This window comes from Canis aureus, chromosome X (assembly GCF_053574225.1).
Source record: "Canis aureus isolate CA01 chromosome X, VMU_Caureus_v.1.0, whole genome shotgun sequence".
In the NCBI taxonomy this organism is placed as follows: Eukaryota; Metazoa; Chordata; class Mammalia; order Carnivora; family Canidae; genus Canis; species Canis aureus.
In genome coordinates, this window is record NC_135649.1 from 32,854,561 (window position 1) to 32,871,467 (window position 16,907).

Genomic DNA, 16,907 nt, shown 5'->3' on the forward strand with positions numbered 1-16,907 from the left:
AGCCCAATCCCTCACTCCCCAGCTGGCTCACCCTGGAAAGCCAAGGGTGCTATTTTTCCTCATTTCTGATTGAGCTGCAATGAGAAGTCACTCCAGGCACTTCTTCAGTTCACTATTAATGCTCTCAATCATGTACTAATTATTTCAAACATTACTGAAATGCACTAAGGGTCTCTGACTTCAGAAGATCTGCCTCCACTCCCACTCCCACCCCCGCCTTTAAATCAGGCACACCTGCATTTTATCACTTCTCAGGAGCAGGGAGAGAAGCAGGGAAAAAGTAAGTTTCCTGCCTATTAGAGAACCCAAGAAGCCATGGAGATCACAGGGCTTCCATACAGGAGAAGAACACATGGCACGAATGGAAGGTAGACTGTTGCCTCAAGGTGCCTCGGTTTTCAGTGCTAAATCCTGCCTTCACGTCTGGACTTCTGAGCCCCAGCTTCTGCCCACTTGCCCTGTTCTGGGAAAGCCAGAGCCTGGAGCCAATCTCTCCATGGTTCCCTATTCCCCTGTCTTCAAAAATGGGCATAAATGTCCATCCTTCCTTCCAAGGACTTAATTCTTCCCCAATTGCTTCCCTCTTCCTGGCTACAAATATGTACTGGAAGTCTACTGATGTGTAAGACACAGTGAGGGAATATAAAATTACTTCCACTTGGGGATCAAATGGAGTTGTCTCTGCACAAAGAACTCAGCTGGTGCTCAAAGACCAGCAGCTTGAACAAACAAAAAAAGCAGGAAAGGAGGGGTTGTTAGGCCTCTTCCCAGGCTCCGCCCCTAAGCTGATAAAGCCACCCAGACTGAATGGTTCCAGGGGAAGCAGGCCAACTCCTTTTTTACTTCTATCAAATCTCTCTCAGCTGGATCTGACCAAGAACTGAAAAATGAAGGTAATGAAACCAAAAACCCCCAGGACCATGTCTGAAATCCAGTTTTATCTGTAAGAAAGAACCTTCTAGCAAAGAACACAACCACTAGTGGCTCCATTTCTTCCTTCTCAGGAACCGAAGGAGAGGTAGGGCTCACTCCCACGTTTGCCCACACAACAGCCAAACGAAGCATCGCGAGCGAGCTGGGCGAGTTGAGTTTTACCTGTGACAACTTTGGTAGATTATGACTGGTGCCTTCAGTAGCCATTGATTCTACGTGTTCCTTTAATCTAGGGTGAGGTGCCAACAACTTCAGGATATCGGGAAAATGTTCCTGAGAATCCCCCGGGACTGATGGTGAAAAGAAACTAAGGAGAAGCTGTGACATAAAACAGAAGACTTCACTACTTAAGTTTCTACAGGTGCTTGGGTGATGGGGGGGGAGGGGAGGGAAGGGGCAGGGGACATGAATTGCAGGGTGAAACTCCAGGGAGGCAGCCTGGAACCAGAGACCCCAACATACCAGGGCGGGGGGGCTCCATTCAGCATATGTCAGAGGTACCTGGGGAGCTTATGAACATTCCAGGTTCCAAGTTCCCACGCCTGGCTCCCCCAGGTCTGAAGCGTGGCCCCAGAATCTGGATTTCAAAAAGGCACCACAGATGCCTCCGTCACCCTAGCCAAAGTTAAGAACCATCACTCCCACACTACCATTCCATAGAAATATCTGCAGTGGGAATTCAAGACCTATCTAGGAGAAAAGAGACAGGGAGATAAAGGTAGGAGACGAACCCCATCGGGGGACCTGCAATCACATCTATACACTCCCACAGGTAGAACGTTCACACGTCTTCTAGGTTCTTCCATGTCTTTCCCCTGCCAGCCCAGTTTGCTCATTCCTCCCTGGATTATCCTCCTTGGACCTTTAATCCCTTCCACAGTGAAGTGGTGGGAATAGCAGAACCCAGCCTCTCCTTCCTCATTCTGGCCTTCACTGTGCCAAGACTGTTGGGTAACTTCAAGGACTGGAGGCAGGCAGGTTCCAGTCTGGGACCAGTTTCCCTTGTGGCCGGAGAAGGTGGGGGGTGGGCGAGGGGGCAGCTAAAGACCCAGAGGCGCCAGAAAGGCCTGGGAGTCAAGGATGAGTGCAGGCTTCCCCATGAGCTTGCTTCAATTCTCCCCTGTGCCAGCATGGGTTGCAGACAGACATGTGTACATACTGCATGTAACATGACACACAAGCAGCTAGCTTGGCTTCTCACACATGTTGAAGTGTTTACCACTGGGCAGCTACTGCAGTACCTGGAGACCCACTAAAAGATGCTCCACACCCTTGCTCATTATTAACTGATCAAGGGGGTCTGACAGAAACTCTGACCATACTCTGTCCAGTTTGATTTGTTCCCTTGCTGGCCCCTAGAAGTGCCTTCACAAGATTCCTTCAGATGTCAGCACTTTCCATGTAGCCAAAGCCCACTCAGTCTCCAAGGCTAGCTCCAGGGCTATACCTCCAGCCTCCCTGATCTCACTCGTCCGATCATGCTCTCTCCCGCACCATAATGGAGTGCCTCATATTACATGGTCTTGCCTTGGTCTCAAATTGTGCCACACATGGAAGTCTTTCTCTCTAACCAGAGGGCCAGCTTTTGGATGCACAGGACAGATGTCCAATACATACTTTCACCCCGGGTGGAAGTGAATTAGGATACTTCTTCATCCTGGGGCCCAGGCAGAGGCTGAGCATTCAAGCCCAAAGCCCTGAGACAGATCACTGTCTCCTTCCAGCTCTGGGAAACCCATTTTCCAGGTCTAAGGTGGTAAAGGAGCAAGATGTGGAGGTACTCGCACCACCCAGGGCCATAAATGCCAGCTTTCAGAGGCCCCTCCTCCCCAGGAACCAAAGTTGGCCTTCAGGAAAGCCCTTCTGAGTGGCCCAACAGTACCAACCCACTTCTGAAGCAGTCTCCCTGAAGCTCTCCCCCAAAGGGCATGGTGCTTGCTTGTCAGGATGAACACCGGGTGATGTATGCAACTGTTGAATCACTATGCTGTACACCTGAAACTAATATGACAGTGTATGTTAACTAACTGGATCGAAGTAAAAACTTTGGAAAAGAGAGCATGGTGCTCTTCAGTGGCAGCCACATAGCATCCCAAGGTACAGGGTTAAAAGGGCAGAGCAAGGACAGGGGTGGGAAGGGAGGCAGAGGGGAGAAATCGAAGGAAACAAGGCAGAAATGGCAACAGCACTTCACTTCTTACCTTTACTACCTAAGACCTCATTCTAGACCTTCCCAATGACTTTGGAAAACAAAAGTTGGGGTCAATACAAATGCTAAAAAGAAACCCAGGCCTGGGAGTGTCTAAGGTAGCTAATTACTGCCAAGTGAACCTGAAACATCTTTGTCAAATCTTCTGCCCTGAAACTGGAAAGGTACAGTAAATAAGAACTGCTGAGGGCCCTCATCACAGTCAGTGGAAATTCGCTTCTAAATTCTTGGCTCCGCTTCTGAACTCTGGGACACTCATTATGGGCAAATGCTCCCTTTTGTATCGTCTGGCATTTATAGTGCCTTGTATAACACAGGCAGCATTGGAAGGTCCTTGAGGACTGAGACTGTGGCTTATGCCTCTTTGCGTCTCCAGAGCTTAGCACAGCGCCTTGCCCTGTAATGTTGCCCCAGAGAGAGGTCAACCCAGCTGACGACACTACAGCCTCTCAGGCCAAGTAGGAAATGGACGAATGGAGTAAAGAAACCCCTCGCCCCTGGATCTGACACTTGCCTCTGTTGGCTTTTGCACACTCTTTCCCCAAAGTCAAGATTCTTCTAACTAACCTTTATCCATCCCCCACCCCCAGAACTGGATGGTCCCATGGCTATTCTACACCACACCCTAGCAGTGACGCCAAACTCCCTGGCATGTCCTCCTGGGATAGAAGAATGGAGGAATGGCTAAGAAGACAGACTCTGGAAGCAGATGGAGTTGGGTTTGTATGCCCTTTCATCAATCACCAGCTGCATGACCTTGGGAAAGTCACCAAGTCTTGGCTTCCTCATTTGTCTCATCTGTAACATGGGGATAAATAACATCACCTATCCTCATAGGGATGTTGCGGGGATTAAATTATATCCTCCACAGAAAGCCCTAGCACAGTGTCTGGTGCACTGGAAATGCTCGATAAATGTTAGCTGTTATTATTATTATTCACACTATAGACTACATTTAAGATTCGGGGAAGGGTCCACAGCCTGGAATGATTCTCTGTCACCAGTACTCCTCTCAAGAACACCTTGCCCACTTTCCCAAACCAGGTCAAAACAACTCTCTAGAGAAGAAATATGTGTGAGGCACAACCTCCAGAGCTCAGCTTCCCCTAGTTCATTGGTTCTGCTAAAGATTCCTTTCTGGAGCTTTCAGAAACCAAGCTCCCTTTCTTCATCCATGGCTCTGCCAAACCTCACTGGGAGAGATGCACTTGAGACAGGTGGTGAGTAGGGGGAGGGGCACAAGGAGGGCAGAGGCTACCACTGATTGTCAGCATCCAACTTCCAGGCCAATTAGCTACATACCATGGAAGCACACTGCAGACCAGTAAACAATGCAGACCAGGAACTGAGGATGCTTGAGCCCTTTACTAATGCTAACATTTCATGAATTAAAAGGCAAAACAAAATAATCACATTCTCCTGGGATGCAAGAGTTAGAATGACTACTTAGATTATATCGTAATGATCCCTGACTTACATTTGTGAGATAGTGTGTATTCTATTTCTAGCAAAGGCTGAAGGCTGGAGTTCTGCATATAGCAGGGGAGATGGTGACCAACATTCCTGATGAGAAGCTGCCTGCCCTGTGTGGCTGGTGAAGCTGTGACTCAGCCAAAGCAAAGTTCTACAACTGCAGGCAGTCCCACACTCCTGACCTCTCAACAGCCAGATTCTCTTCAGTGAGACTCCATCCCCATGTTAACTTGTTTGGTTTGCTTTGGTTTGGTTTTCCTACTCACAACCCAGACTCTGGATCTAAAAAGCAAGAATATTCCTCAGAAGCTCCTCCAAAAATGCAGGAACTGCTCAATCCGATTGCGTATGCCAAGAGGCAATTGGCTCTTGTGTCTCCTTCCTGCCCCTTAACCAAGGGGGCCACACACTCAGGGCTTAAATGTCAGGGAGGGCAGTTCCCTCACTCCCCTCCCTGGAGAAGACAGAGAAGTGGGAGTCCACTGGGCAGCTGGACCTGACGTCATCTCAACTCACCCTCTGGGCTTCAGATCTTGCTCTTTTGTTCTTTCCATCGAGGGACACACAATATAGAAACTCCCTTAGTGCTTCCTCCACCTTGCCTAAGGTGGCTAAGGCTTGTGCTTTTCTGAAGTGTGCCTGGAAGAAAACATTAGCATTCAATCCTGTCCTTATTCACCTATTGACTTATTGACACTAGCCAAACACTTAGCGAGTGTTCACTACCATGTGAAGGGTTTTAGGACTACCTTATCTACGGCCCTATCATGTAGGCAAAATGTTCCAAAGCCCATTTTACAGAAGATAAAGCTGAGATCCAGAAAAGTGACTTGCCCAAAGTAACACAGCTGGTAAATTGTGGAATCAGGGGTTTAAGTCTGGGACTGATCAATACCAAAGTCCAAAAAAAAAAAAAAAACAAAAAAACAAAACAAAAAACAAAAAACACCAAAGTCCAGGGATCCCTGGGTGGCGCAGCGGTTTAGCGCCTGCCTTTGGCCCAGGGCGCGATCCTGGAGACCCGGGATCGAATCCCACGTCGGGCTCCCGGTGCATGGAGCCTGCTTCTCCCTCTGCCTGTGTCTCTGCCTCTCTCTCTCTGTGTGTGTGACTATCATAAATAAATAAAAAAATTAAAAAAAATACTAAAGTCCAATTTCCTAACCTCTGTGCCATACGACCTCCCCACTAACCCACTGTCATATTGGAGGCATTGCCAAATGTAGCAGGAATCCTCATTTAAGCACATATTAGCCAGCTTCCAGGACCCACCCAGATAGGCCTTCCTACTAACTAGTCTGTCAAGTGGAGACCTAGTCCACATTACTGGCTGAGTGATCACCTATACTAGCTGATCATTTTTCAGAAGAGGCCCAAAGGAAGGGGCATGATCTCTCCAAGACCTCAAGGTAGTTAGTGGCAAAACTGGAACTAGAACTGTAGTCTAGGACCCCCAGAATGCTCTTCCCCACAAAACAGACTTCACTTTAGAGGGTTAGCCAGGGACTGAGGACTGGTTAGTGCTTTCCCTCCTGTGGACTCAGCTCACTTCTGTTCCCTTCCCACATCTCTAAAAAGTATAAAGAAGTTTTAGGAGCACCTGAGTGGCTCAGTTGGTTAAGCATCCAACTTTTGGATTCAGTTCAGGTCCTGATATCCTGGCTCATGAGATCTAGCCCCGCATCTGGCTCCCCAGTCAGTGGGAGTCTGCTTGGATATTCTCTCCCTTTGCTCCTTCCCCCACTCCCTCTCCCTCTCCCTCAAATAAATAGATAACTCTTCTTTTAAAAAGTATAAGGTTTTAGGCCTCCCTGGGGTCCCTGCTCAACTGTCCTGGCAGAGAAACTCTAGAGGTAGCAGAGGAGCATCCTGGGAAAGAGCGGGGAACAAGAAAAGAGGTAGGAAGAGGGCTACACTCTGTGCCTCAGGACAGGTGGTCGTTGCAACTTGGCTGGGAGGGTATTGCTCCTGAAGTCATCTAGGGTGCCCCTGGGGGCCTGCTCCCTACTCCCTTGCCTCCATGGCTGACCCTGAATCTAACTTAGAGAAGGAAATGATCCAGATTGCAGCTGCTGGGCACTCCCAGCTTCCCCTCCTAACATGCTTCTACAGGCCCTGGGGTGGTGCCCTCTGGCTCCGGCCTGGCTACAGGCGCTGACAGGGATCTGCCTTCTCAAGCAGTGGCCCCCACTCCAAACCTCTTGAGGTCCTCCCCTGTGCCCCTCAAGCTCCTCCTGGAACCTAATCTCAGCTGATACTTGGGTGCTGACAGCTTCCCTCATTGTTCCTTTCTGCAGCATTTACCAGGGCCCCCTGGAGAAAAGCTTGCATGACATTTCAGGGGGCTAGAAGGGATAAGTGTTGGAAGACTGGAGAGGACTCTAGGACCCCTCAATCATACCAAATAGCAACCCATGTACTCCACCTGATCAGGGCAGCCAGCCCACCCACCAAGAGTTGTACCACCTGCAGGATATGTTGAGTACCACTGCGCCTGGCTGGAGTGGCTGGAATAGGGCTGCAGGAGGTGCACTCCTCCCCTAAGGGGCATCCTGTCTCAACCCTCAAGACAGTACCATTCATTTTCTACACTGCTCTCCCACTTACCCCAGCACTTTGGCCAAATGAAACTCCTGTTTACTACTTCCACCAACTCTGATTTCACTGGGAAGTCACTTTTCCCATTTCATCTGAAATGGTCCACTACTCAGCCCTGCTTCCCACTGTACTATGAAAGCTCCCACCCTTAGGCCCAAAGTTTATGGTGGGAGCAGAAGAAGGTGCAAGAGAAGTCCTCCTACCCCTAGGCAGCTTCTTCACCTGCACTGCTATAAAGCATGAAATGTTCTCACTGAAGCTCCTTTGGGTCAAGACTTTGGTGACTTTAGTAAACTATAAATCTGTTCCTTGGGAAGGAGAACATACAACTCTGCCATCGCCTGTGAAAACCTTCTCATCAAAGAACATAAGGGATTCAATCTGACACTAATGGCCCAGTATGCAGGTCCACAAATGCTTTATCTGAGGTTCCCAGTTCCAGAAACAGTCTGATAATCTGAAGTTTCATAAGCTTGGCATAAAAAGTCATTAGGTGGCAAAACCTAACCTACAATGATATGAAGTATGTTATAATCTTTATCTCACTTAGTATGAACCTTCACTTAACGTACTGCAGAAATATTAGTGTGTATGCCTATGGGATGCTGTCCAGAACTCACTGAGGTTATCACCTAGTATATGGTCTTTCTGAAATCAGAAACATTCTGGACTCTGAACACTTCTGGCCCCATGGGATGCAGATAAGGGATCACAGATCTGGACATAGGTAAGGTGGATTCCCGAGGTGGCATCCTGGGGATTATGTAGAGAGAGCACTGCACTAAGGCCCAGCAAATGGTAGAGCTCCCAGAATGACCTCTTGGTCATGCTCACATGTGACCCTCACATCACACCCTTAGGAAGCAACTGGGGTGGACAGCAATAGCTGTGCTTTGCAAATGAGGACACTTGGGGTCCAGAGAGTGAAGTAACTTCCCCGTGGTCACTTAGCTTGCAAGTAGTAGAGCCCAGGCTCAAACTTCATCTCCTAAACAAAATATTGACAAGTGGCTAAGGTCCAGTCCTGAGGCCAGAGATGCAGCAAGTGACACTTCGCATCCTAGCATCCCAAGAGGTGCTTAGCCTTTCTCTGACCATCCCTTCATGTGACCTAGATGTTTGGGGATACCAGCAGGCTGAGTGTATTAAGGACTCAAAATAACACAACCAGCCAGTAATACTTTTTTTCACATTCTTCTTTCTACTGTCCCTGAGAATGATAGAACATATAATGCTATGTGCCAGGCATTGTTCTAGGCATTTTACATATATTAGTTCGTGTAATCCTCACAATGAACCCTGTTAAGTAGGTGCTTTGAATATCCCCCCATTTTATAGATGATGACATGAGGCACAGAGAGGTTAAGTAACTTGCCTGGGACCACACAGCTGGTAGAAGTAGCAGAGCTGGGGTGGTCTGACTGCTAAGTCCATGTTCTGAAAAGTCATAAAGCCTAAGCTGTTCTGCAGGTCATCAGGTAAAGAAGTAAATTGGGCAAGAATCCAGTTCTTTGCAGACCCCTGAGTCACCCTTTGCCAAGGGACCCCCAGCTCCTTTACAAAGCCTTTTCCCTGCTTTGCTGGAGCCCTAGTGCCCCAAGCCCCCAGGGAGGTAGGACTTCCTGCCAATTCCCATCTATAGTACAACCAACCCATTGCCATCCCTCTCATCCCACTCACCTTAAAACCCATTGGGCGGAGCTTACATGCTATTTCTGCATCATGCAGTGCGTCCTCATGAGACTCCAAGGTGAAATATATTTGAGACCGGTTGCTATAAAGTAGGTGGTCATTTGGAGCTGCCAGAATGAGGAGGAAAAAAACAGCTCTCATTAGTGGTCCCAGCACAAACACATAATAAGTCCTGTATGAGGACAGATCTTGAGCAAATGGCACGTTATCTAGGATTTTTCTACTGGGGATCCAAAGGGTTAGCCTCGATTTCCAGCCCTGATATTGCCCTGCCTGCCACACCCCCCAACCACTCTGGGTCTGAGCTTCCCCAACTATAAAGAACTAATTTTTAAAGTTTATTTTTATTTATGTATTTATTTTATTAGAGAGAGAGAGAGAGAGAGATAAGGGGCAGAGGGAGAGAAAGAGAATCCCAAGCAGGCTCAATGCTCAGGGCTCCATCTTACAACCCTGAGATCATGACCTGAGCTGAAACCAGGAGTTGGGATGCTTAACCAACTGAGCCACCCAGGTGCCTCATAAAGAAATAATTTTTGCTCCTTTCTCAAGCAGATCCTTACAGGCCCTGTGGGGTCAGGGGTGCATTAGCAGCTCTGACATAGAAGAAACCCTGGCCCCCTACTTTGTGACTATGCATGGCTAACTGGCAGCCTGGCTTCTGAGTGAGTTATCACCCACGAAGAAACAGGCCAGGGACAAGAGAAAGGGAGATGGCCAGATGTGACCCCCATCATGTCCACCAGGAAGACAAGTCCAGGTTAGTCTTCTAGTGACATTGGCAACTCTCTGTCTACAGAGCCCAGTGCATATGAAGTTTCTCTGAATGCACTTGGAAGGTAATCACATTAGATGGCCAAACGTGAGTGAACCTAAACAAGGCTGCTGGGAAAAAAGTGAGCTTGGCTCTCACTAACACTATGAATCACTAGATGCCAGGGCTGGACAGGCATTTAGAGATCACCTGGCTCAACCAACCCATTCTTCAGATGAGGAAAATCAAGCCCAGGGAGCAGAAAGCATCCACTCCAAGTCATACAGCTAGCTGGTCAGACTTTGAAGCTTTTGAAGCTGGGGTGGGGGACATGTTCCTTTTTTTTAAAGGTGTTCAGTACTTAGAATAATGAGACACTGGCCACCTTCCAGCACATAGATACTCGCCTCCTGGAGAGGCCCCTTACTTCTTAAAACGGTAAGGCCGTCACGATTTTGTCACCCTGACCGCTCATATTAACAAAGGTGAAGGGAGAACCCCCAGGGGGAAAGTGGTAGCAGCAACAAAGGAGGAGGAAGAGAGCGGGAAGGGGCTTTCCTGGTCCCTTTGGTTCTGCAGCACTCGCCTGCCCAGGTGCACCTGGCCATGTGCCTCGCCTGGGCACAGGACGTGCGTGGAGGGAGGGGTCTCCCTCTTCCTCGAGCGCCAGCCTTGCACAGCCAGCCTACGCTCCTCCCCTCCCCCCGCTACTTGTTGCAAATTCGGGGAGCGACTCCACACGTGGAGCCCCGAGCCCAGTCCCTCCTCCACCCGTCGGGAGTCGGTCGGGCTCAGGGTGCCCACGGATTCCAGAGTCCCAGCTGCCCGGCCCCGCCACCTAGGAGGCCCCGCCCGCTTCCAGCGCCAGACGCCGCGCCCCGCCGGCAGAGCTCTCGGCAGCTGGACCGAGCTGGGCATTACCGGCCCCGCGCCTCGGCAGCCACTTCCTGGGTCGGGACGCGGAGGATCGGCGGGAGCCTCTCCTCGAGGGAGCTTGGGCGCCCCGCTGCGGCCAGAGCCGCGGGGCTGCCCACGTTGCCCTTGAAGCTGCCAAGCCCACCCGCCCTCCGGCCCGCAGCGCGGCAGCGGGGGACCGAGGCGCCCCCCCCCCCCCGCCAGCCCACGGTCCCCGGGGATCCCTGAGCAGTTGCGCCGCGCGGGCGCCGGCCGGGCCGGCGGGGTAAGGGTTCGAGGAGAGGGCGCAGGCTGCGGGCGGGGCGGGGCGGGGCGGGGGGGGGCGTCTATTTCAGCCGAGGACCGTGTGATAGGAAGCGGTGACAATGAGTCACAGGGCAGCGGGGCGCGAACGCTCCCCTCCCCCCGCACACGCTCGCGGGATGGTTTCTGAGGCGAGCGTGGCCCACTTCGGTTACCTCAGCCGTTACACAATCCCGCCCGCGCGGAGGAGGGGCCGCCCTGCCCCGGCCGCTCGCGGCCCTTATGCAACCAGTGCTCTCCTGACCTAATTCCACGCCGGACCCACCCCACCGGGAGCCGCGGCCCCGGAAGGGCCAACTCCCGCCGCCGCCGCGGCCCCGGGGCCGGGCGGGAGCCGGGGACGCCCGCGCCGACCGAACGTCGCGGGCCGGCGGGAACCCGGCGGCCCCCGCGCGAGCGTCTGAAGGGTGCGAAGTTCCTCCGCGGGCGGGGAAGGTGCAGGCAGGTGCAAGGAGCCGGGTGCGGGCAGGAAGAGGCCGAGGCGACCCACACAGGGACGGCGACCCCGCGCACGAAACGGGGAGACAAAGATGCCAAAGGCCCGCGAAAAGAGACAGACAGTGACCGAGACAGAAACCGGCTGGGAGACTCGGGATTATGGGCTATGAGGAGACACAGGAAAAGACGAAGAGCGACGGAGACAGGGACACAGAAAGGGCCATAAATTGGTAGCGACGGAGACCAAGTCAGAGACGGAACTCCAGACACCCCTCCCCCACTCCGGGACGTCCCCCCTCTCCCTCCACGGTCGCCCGCGTCCCCGTGGGCCCCAGCACACCACCTCCCGACTCCCCGTCGCGTTCTTTCCCGGCCGCGCCCGGTGGGCTCACCTAGGCGAACCGCCTCGTTGTACTTCAGCAACGCCGCCTCCACCTGGCGCTCTCGGTACAGCCGGTTGCCCTCGTGCCGGAGTTGCGACGCCCGTGCGGGGCCGGGGAACAACTTGCCCAGGAGGCCGCTGAGCACCACGTTGACCCGCAGCGGCGGCGGCGGCGGCGGCGGCGGCGGCGGCGGCGGCGGCTGCGGCTGCGGCTGCGGCGTTTCGGCGGCTTCCGCCTGCTGCCCGGCTCTCCGGACGCCGCGGGCCCTGCTGGCGGCCACCATCAATGCCGAGAGCTTAACCCCGCACAGAGCGCAGCGCCGGTCGGCTGCCCTCCCGCGTTCCAGGCACAGTTTACAGAAGGTGTGGCCGCACGACAAGGACACGGGGTCTGACAGAAATCCATTGCACTTCCGGCACTTGAAACCGTCCCACACTTCGGTGGCCTCGGCCGCGGCCGCTGTCGCCCCTGCCCCCTCCGCCACCGCCTCACAGCTCGCCGCGCCGCTCCCGTCCGGGGGCGCCGGCGGCAGCGCCTCGCTTTCTGAGACTTTCTGGGCCAGGCAGCGCACCAGCTGTTCCAGCTGCTCGGCCACCAACTGCTGCCGCTCGGAGAGCTGTCTGTACACCTCAAGGGCTTCCTGGAGGCGCCCCCCAGACGCCAGGGCGTCAGCCTGCTGGAGCAGGACTTTGCTCTCGGGCGTCGAGGTCTCGGGAAGCTGCTCCTCCGGCCCCGGCTCCTGAGTGGCTGGAGGAGCGGGGCCTTTGGTAGCCGCCTCCGGCTGGGGGTCGGTATCTACGCGGGCCGCTGATGTCGCGGGCTCCGCCGGCTCCGGCTCCGCCAGTTCTAAGTTGTTGCCGCCGAGCTCGGCGGGCAAGCTCAACATCTGTCCAGTCTGAAGCGAATCCATGGCGAGAGGCAGGCGCACAGGGAAGAGGCGTCTAGGGCTAGAGACCTAGAACAGAGAGCGACGGCTGAAGGGACTCCGGGCTGCCACGGCCACAGCGTTGCCGCGTGCCGGTCCTTGCCGCGCCTCCGGGAGCTCCATGCCGGCCGCCCCGCGCCGCCGCTAATAACTGTCTTGTCTCAGCAAAGTGTTATATAAGACAGTACCACGTGACGCGCCGCCACGCCGCTCATTGGCCGGCGGCAGGGAAATTGTTACAAAACCAGACAGTTTTGTAACAGTGTTGCGCTTGCTTCTCTTGGCTCCGCTTTTCTTGGCTTCTTTTGGAGGTTGTTTGTGTGTTTACTCTCCCCCTTATCCCCCCCTCACAATGTGGTTCCTTTTCTGAGGAGAGGCGGGGGAAGAAAACCCAAAGTTTTCTCTCAGGCTTCTCCGTCACCCGACCGTACCGGATCCCACCCTCAGACCCGCCGGCAAACAGGTCCCCTCAGCCAGCCGCTCGCTAGCGGCCCTTCCCCCAACCCGTCCCCAGAGACGCCGAGATCGCGCGCGCAGCCCACCTGGTCTCTGAGAGGCAGAAGGCTTGCCCTCCTAGGGGCTACGGCTGACGTCTGCGAAGGGAAGCGTGTTGGGACGGTCCCCCGGGAAGCCCACAACGCCCCCCCTCTCGTTCCTGCCCTGGGAACCCCGTCCCGGCTGCTCACATTAGGGGTCCCTAATCGCCTTCCCCGAGGGCCGCCCCCCCCAAAGGTAGTGAGTGTAGTCGTCCGAGGGTGCTTGCTCTTCTGCACTGGGAGCCACCCGGAGCAGGGAGGGCCCGGCGGGCGCAGAAGTTGGGTGGCGCTCGCCGAGCGGTGAGGGACGCGTCAGGAAGATGCGCTTGCCGCCGGAGCCCAGGGAAGGCGCCTCGCGTGCCCGGCTCCTCACCTCTCGCGCCAGCCAGAGCCCGAGCCTGCGCTGAGGGCGGGGGGAGGTTGGGCACGCGGTCCTGGGGACTCCCCGCCCCCGGCCAAGGGACGCGGCCCTGCAACTTGGCCCGCTGGGCTCCGTGGGTGCCCTGGGGAGGTGGGAGAACCGCAGGTGGGACTGGACCCGAGGGTGCTCCTCGGGGGAAAGTCCACGAGTCCCGGCGCACTCGAGCGGCGGGGCCCAGCCGCCTCCAGGGTCGCAGCTCCCGAACCTCGGCGCGGCACAGCGGGGGGCTGCTGTGTGTGCGCCCCGGGCCGTGGTGCTGGGGCGCGCGAGTAGCCAGGCGGCCTCGAGGGTGCCCTGCTTACTTCCAGAGGGCCGTGTGAACGCTCGCGGGATCTCTCTCCGCACTCTCCCCCTTCACCTCCCCCCCCCCCCCCCCGCAGTCCTCACACTTCTGACGGGAGCCACCAGCACAAACAAATACGGCTTAGAGACCTAGCGGAATACTGCACACCCCCCAAGGCCACGCTGCTGCGAGCAGAGAGGCGGGGGCTGGGCTTGCCTGGCTCCGTTAGCCTCCTCGGCTTGCGGGCTCCTCGGCCTTGCCTGGAGCCTCGCGCTGGGGCCACGCGCCGTCCCAGTGCCCGAGGACCTACAGCTGGCTCCTGCTGTGGCCATTTCTTAGTTGAGTGACCTTGGGCAAATGACCTAAGCTCTAGGAGCGGACGTTTCCGGTTCTGAACACATGCCAGGGATGATCTTAGTCGGGATAAAGTCATGTTTCAGAGCTGGGGACCACCGGCTCCGTCAGGGCTCTGTGTCTTTTTAGGCCATTAATGTCCCGTGGAGTCAACATTAGGTCCCAAACAACAAGTACACTGTCTTGCAGTGGTATCTAGAGCCTCCCTCTGGTGAGACAGGACTGGGGAAAGGGTCAGAGGGGAAAGTGACCAAGAAAAGAAACCAAGGAATGCAGGATGTAGCCAGGAAGGCATAAGGCGCTCCTAGGAAAACTTGGCTTGCAGCCTTGGCTTTGCCATGACTCGCTCCCTATGAGACTTCAGGCAAGTTCTCCACTCAGGCCTTAGTTTCTCCTGATCTCCAAGGTTCCCTCCAGCCCTCACCTTCAGTGGCTTCTATCCTAAGACTGAAATTTCATGACACCAACTCAACTTAAGTAGTGTACTTAAGTCTTGTACTTAAGTACAAGACTAGTCCAAATGCTATGTGGTATGTGTGCGGTGCGGGGGGGAGGGGATGGCTTGGACAAGGGGGTGAGGTCAGCAGCAGCAGCAGTAGTAGGAAGGCAGGGTGGCTAGACTGCTGTCCTCTTCATCGGGGTCAGGCCTGAGCTGGCTTTTGAAGATAGAGAGGTCAGGGGACTGGCCAAGAGGGGAGGAGATGGCCATGCCAGGCAGCGGAGGAGAAGCTGGGGCTCCCAGTAACGTACTAAGTAAGGGAAGCTCCTTTCACCCTTCAAATTCCCCCACTGTTGAATAGGCTCTGTCTTAGTCCATTCAGGTTGCCATAACAAAATACCATAAACTGGGTGGCTTATAAGAAACAGAAATTTATTTATCACACTTTTGGAGGCTGAACAAGATCAAGATCAAGACTCTAGCAGATTCGGTGTCTGGTGAGGGCCCACTTCCTGGTTCATAGACAGCCATCTTCTGGCTATGTCCCCAAATGGTGGAAGGTGAGGGGATCTCTCCGGGGTCTCTTTTATAAGGGCACTAATTCCATTCACGAGAGTGAGAGCCCTTTTAACTTAATCACCTCCCAAGGGCTCCAATTCCAAATACCATCACATTGGGGATTAGGTTTCAACATATGAATGGGGTGGGCGACACAAACATTCAGTCCAGAGCAGACAAAGCAGACAGAGCAGACAGACTTCAGGAGAGTTTTCCATTGTATTTGCATATCAGGACTGCCTGTAGGATAACACCGAATGGGCTTCTATTGAATTCTGGAAAACATTACCGCAATGACTTTCTTTCCTTCTTTATTTAAAGTAAACAAACATTACCTCGAAATACATTTGTGGACCAACTCGAAAGTGTCCTACTCAAAACTTCCTCAACTCTGCTCTTACTCATTGGAGCTCCCTACGAGGAGGGGAGAGGAGAGATTGACAACAGTTTTTCAGATGCAAATATTCCGTTTGGAGCGCCTGGTTCTTCAAAGCTCCATTTATTTTGTTAGGATGCTAAGGTGTGGCTGGGATGCTAAGGATGCCACCATGTGGCTAAGGTTAATGAGAAGGGAAAAAGAGCAAGGGTTGATCTGCACCTCCTTTCCCAGTGACTACAGCAAATTTTCCAACTGGGCACCGAGGAACCTTTCTGGGCCCACAGGAGACAGCTGGCAGGGCTCTACCCTAGCTCCCTCTCCCAGGGCAGCACTGCAACTGTCTGTCTGTTTTGTAGTGAGCTTTGGGGTATAATCTCATTGAAGAAAGGCTTTCTCTTTTTCTTTTTTTTTTAAATTTAAATTCAATTAGCCAACATCCCTTCTTTAAAACAAAAAGTTTGACAAGAGGGAATCAGAGCGGGAGACAAACCATAAGAGACTCTTAATCATAGGAAGCAAACTGAGGGTGGCTGGAGGGAGGAAAGTGGGGGGGGGGGATGAGGTAACTGGGCGATGGGCATTAAGGAGGGGACATGATGTAATGAGCACTGGGTGTGAGGTACAACTGATGAATCACTGAACTCTACTTCTGAAACTAATAATACACTATGTTAATAGAATTTAAATAAAAATAAATAAAATAAGAAGTTTGAAAGCCATAGTAATTTTCACCTATTTTCATTTATTTGTAGGGCATCTTCTATATACCAGGCACTGTTGTAGGTACTGGAGATATATCAAAGCAGCACTTGGCTCTCAGATGCTCCCTTTACAGATGGTTGCACGTACTTTTCCCACACATTCTTATCCCAACTTGCTAGACAGACTAGAAGTTCTATGAGGGCAAGACTAGTGCCTTGCATCTCTTCCTCAAAGGACAGTATTTGTGTTTTGTTTTGTTTTGTTTTGTTTTGTTTTAGAGAGGGACAGGAGAGAGATGGAGGGAGAGAATCTTCAAGCAGTGAGTGTAGAGACCGAAGGTTCGATCCCACCAACCTGAGATCATGACCTGAGCCAAAATCAAGAGTTGGACACTTAATCCACTGAGCCCCCCAGTTGCCCCTCAAAGGACAGAATTTGAACAGATCTTACTGAAAATGGCAGTGGACATTTTGGCTCTGGTTGGGAGAGTGCCGAGGGACAAACGGACATCCAGCTAGAAGGTCATACCTTTGCCCTGGGTCATTCACAGAGGAGATAGCAGGCACGCAGATAATAAAGAGTTGACAGTTCTGTGCTCACTTGGGCAGCACA

General features: G+C 53.2%; 1 protein-coding gene across 7 annotated transcripts in view; it reads right to left on the reverse strand.

The window, feature by feature from the left end:
• Positions 1-12,788, reverse strand: part of LONRF3 (LON peptidase N-terminal domain and ring finger 3) — a 40,182-nt gene extending 27,394 nt beyond the window's left edge. For 3 of the 7 annotated variants that reach the window (XM_077888336.1, XM_077888334.1, XM_077888337.1), the window contains exons 1-4: positions 11,708-12,788; positions 8,894-9,012; positions 5,132-5,254; positions 1,096-1,251 (exon numbers count right to left, since the gene is read on the reverse strand). In XM_077888336.1, the coding sequence (XP_077744462.1) occupies positions 1,096-1,251; positions 5,132-5,254; positions 8,894-9,012; positions 11,708-12,608 (1,299 nt within the window). In that variant the 5' untranslated portion in view covers positions 12,609-12,788. The remainder of the gene's footprint in view (positions 1-1,095; positions 1,252-5,131; positions 5,255-8,893; positions 9,013-11,707) is intronic. The other 4 variants (XM_077888339.1, XM_077888338.1, XM_077888341.1 and 1 more) reach the window with 2 other exon arrangements.
• Positions 12,789-16,907: the final 4,119 nt, after the last annotated feature.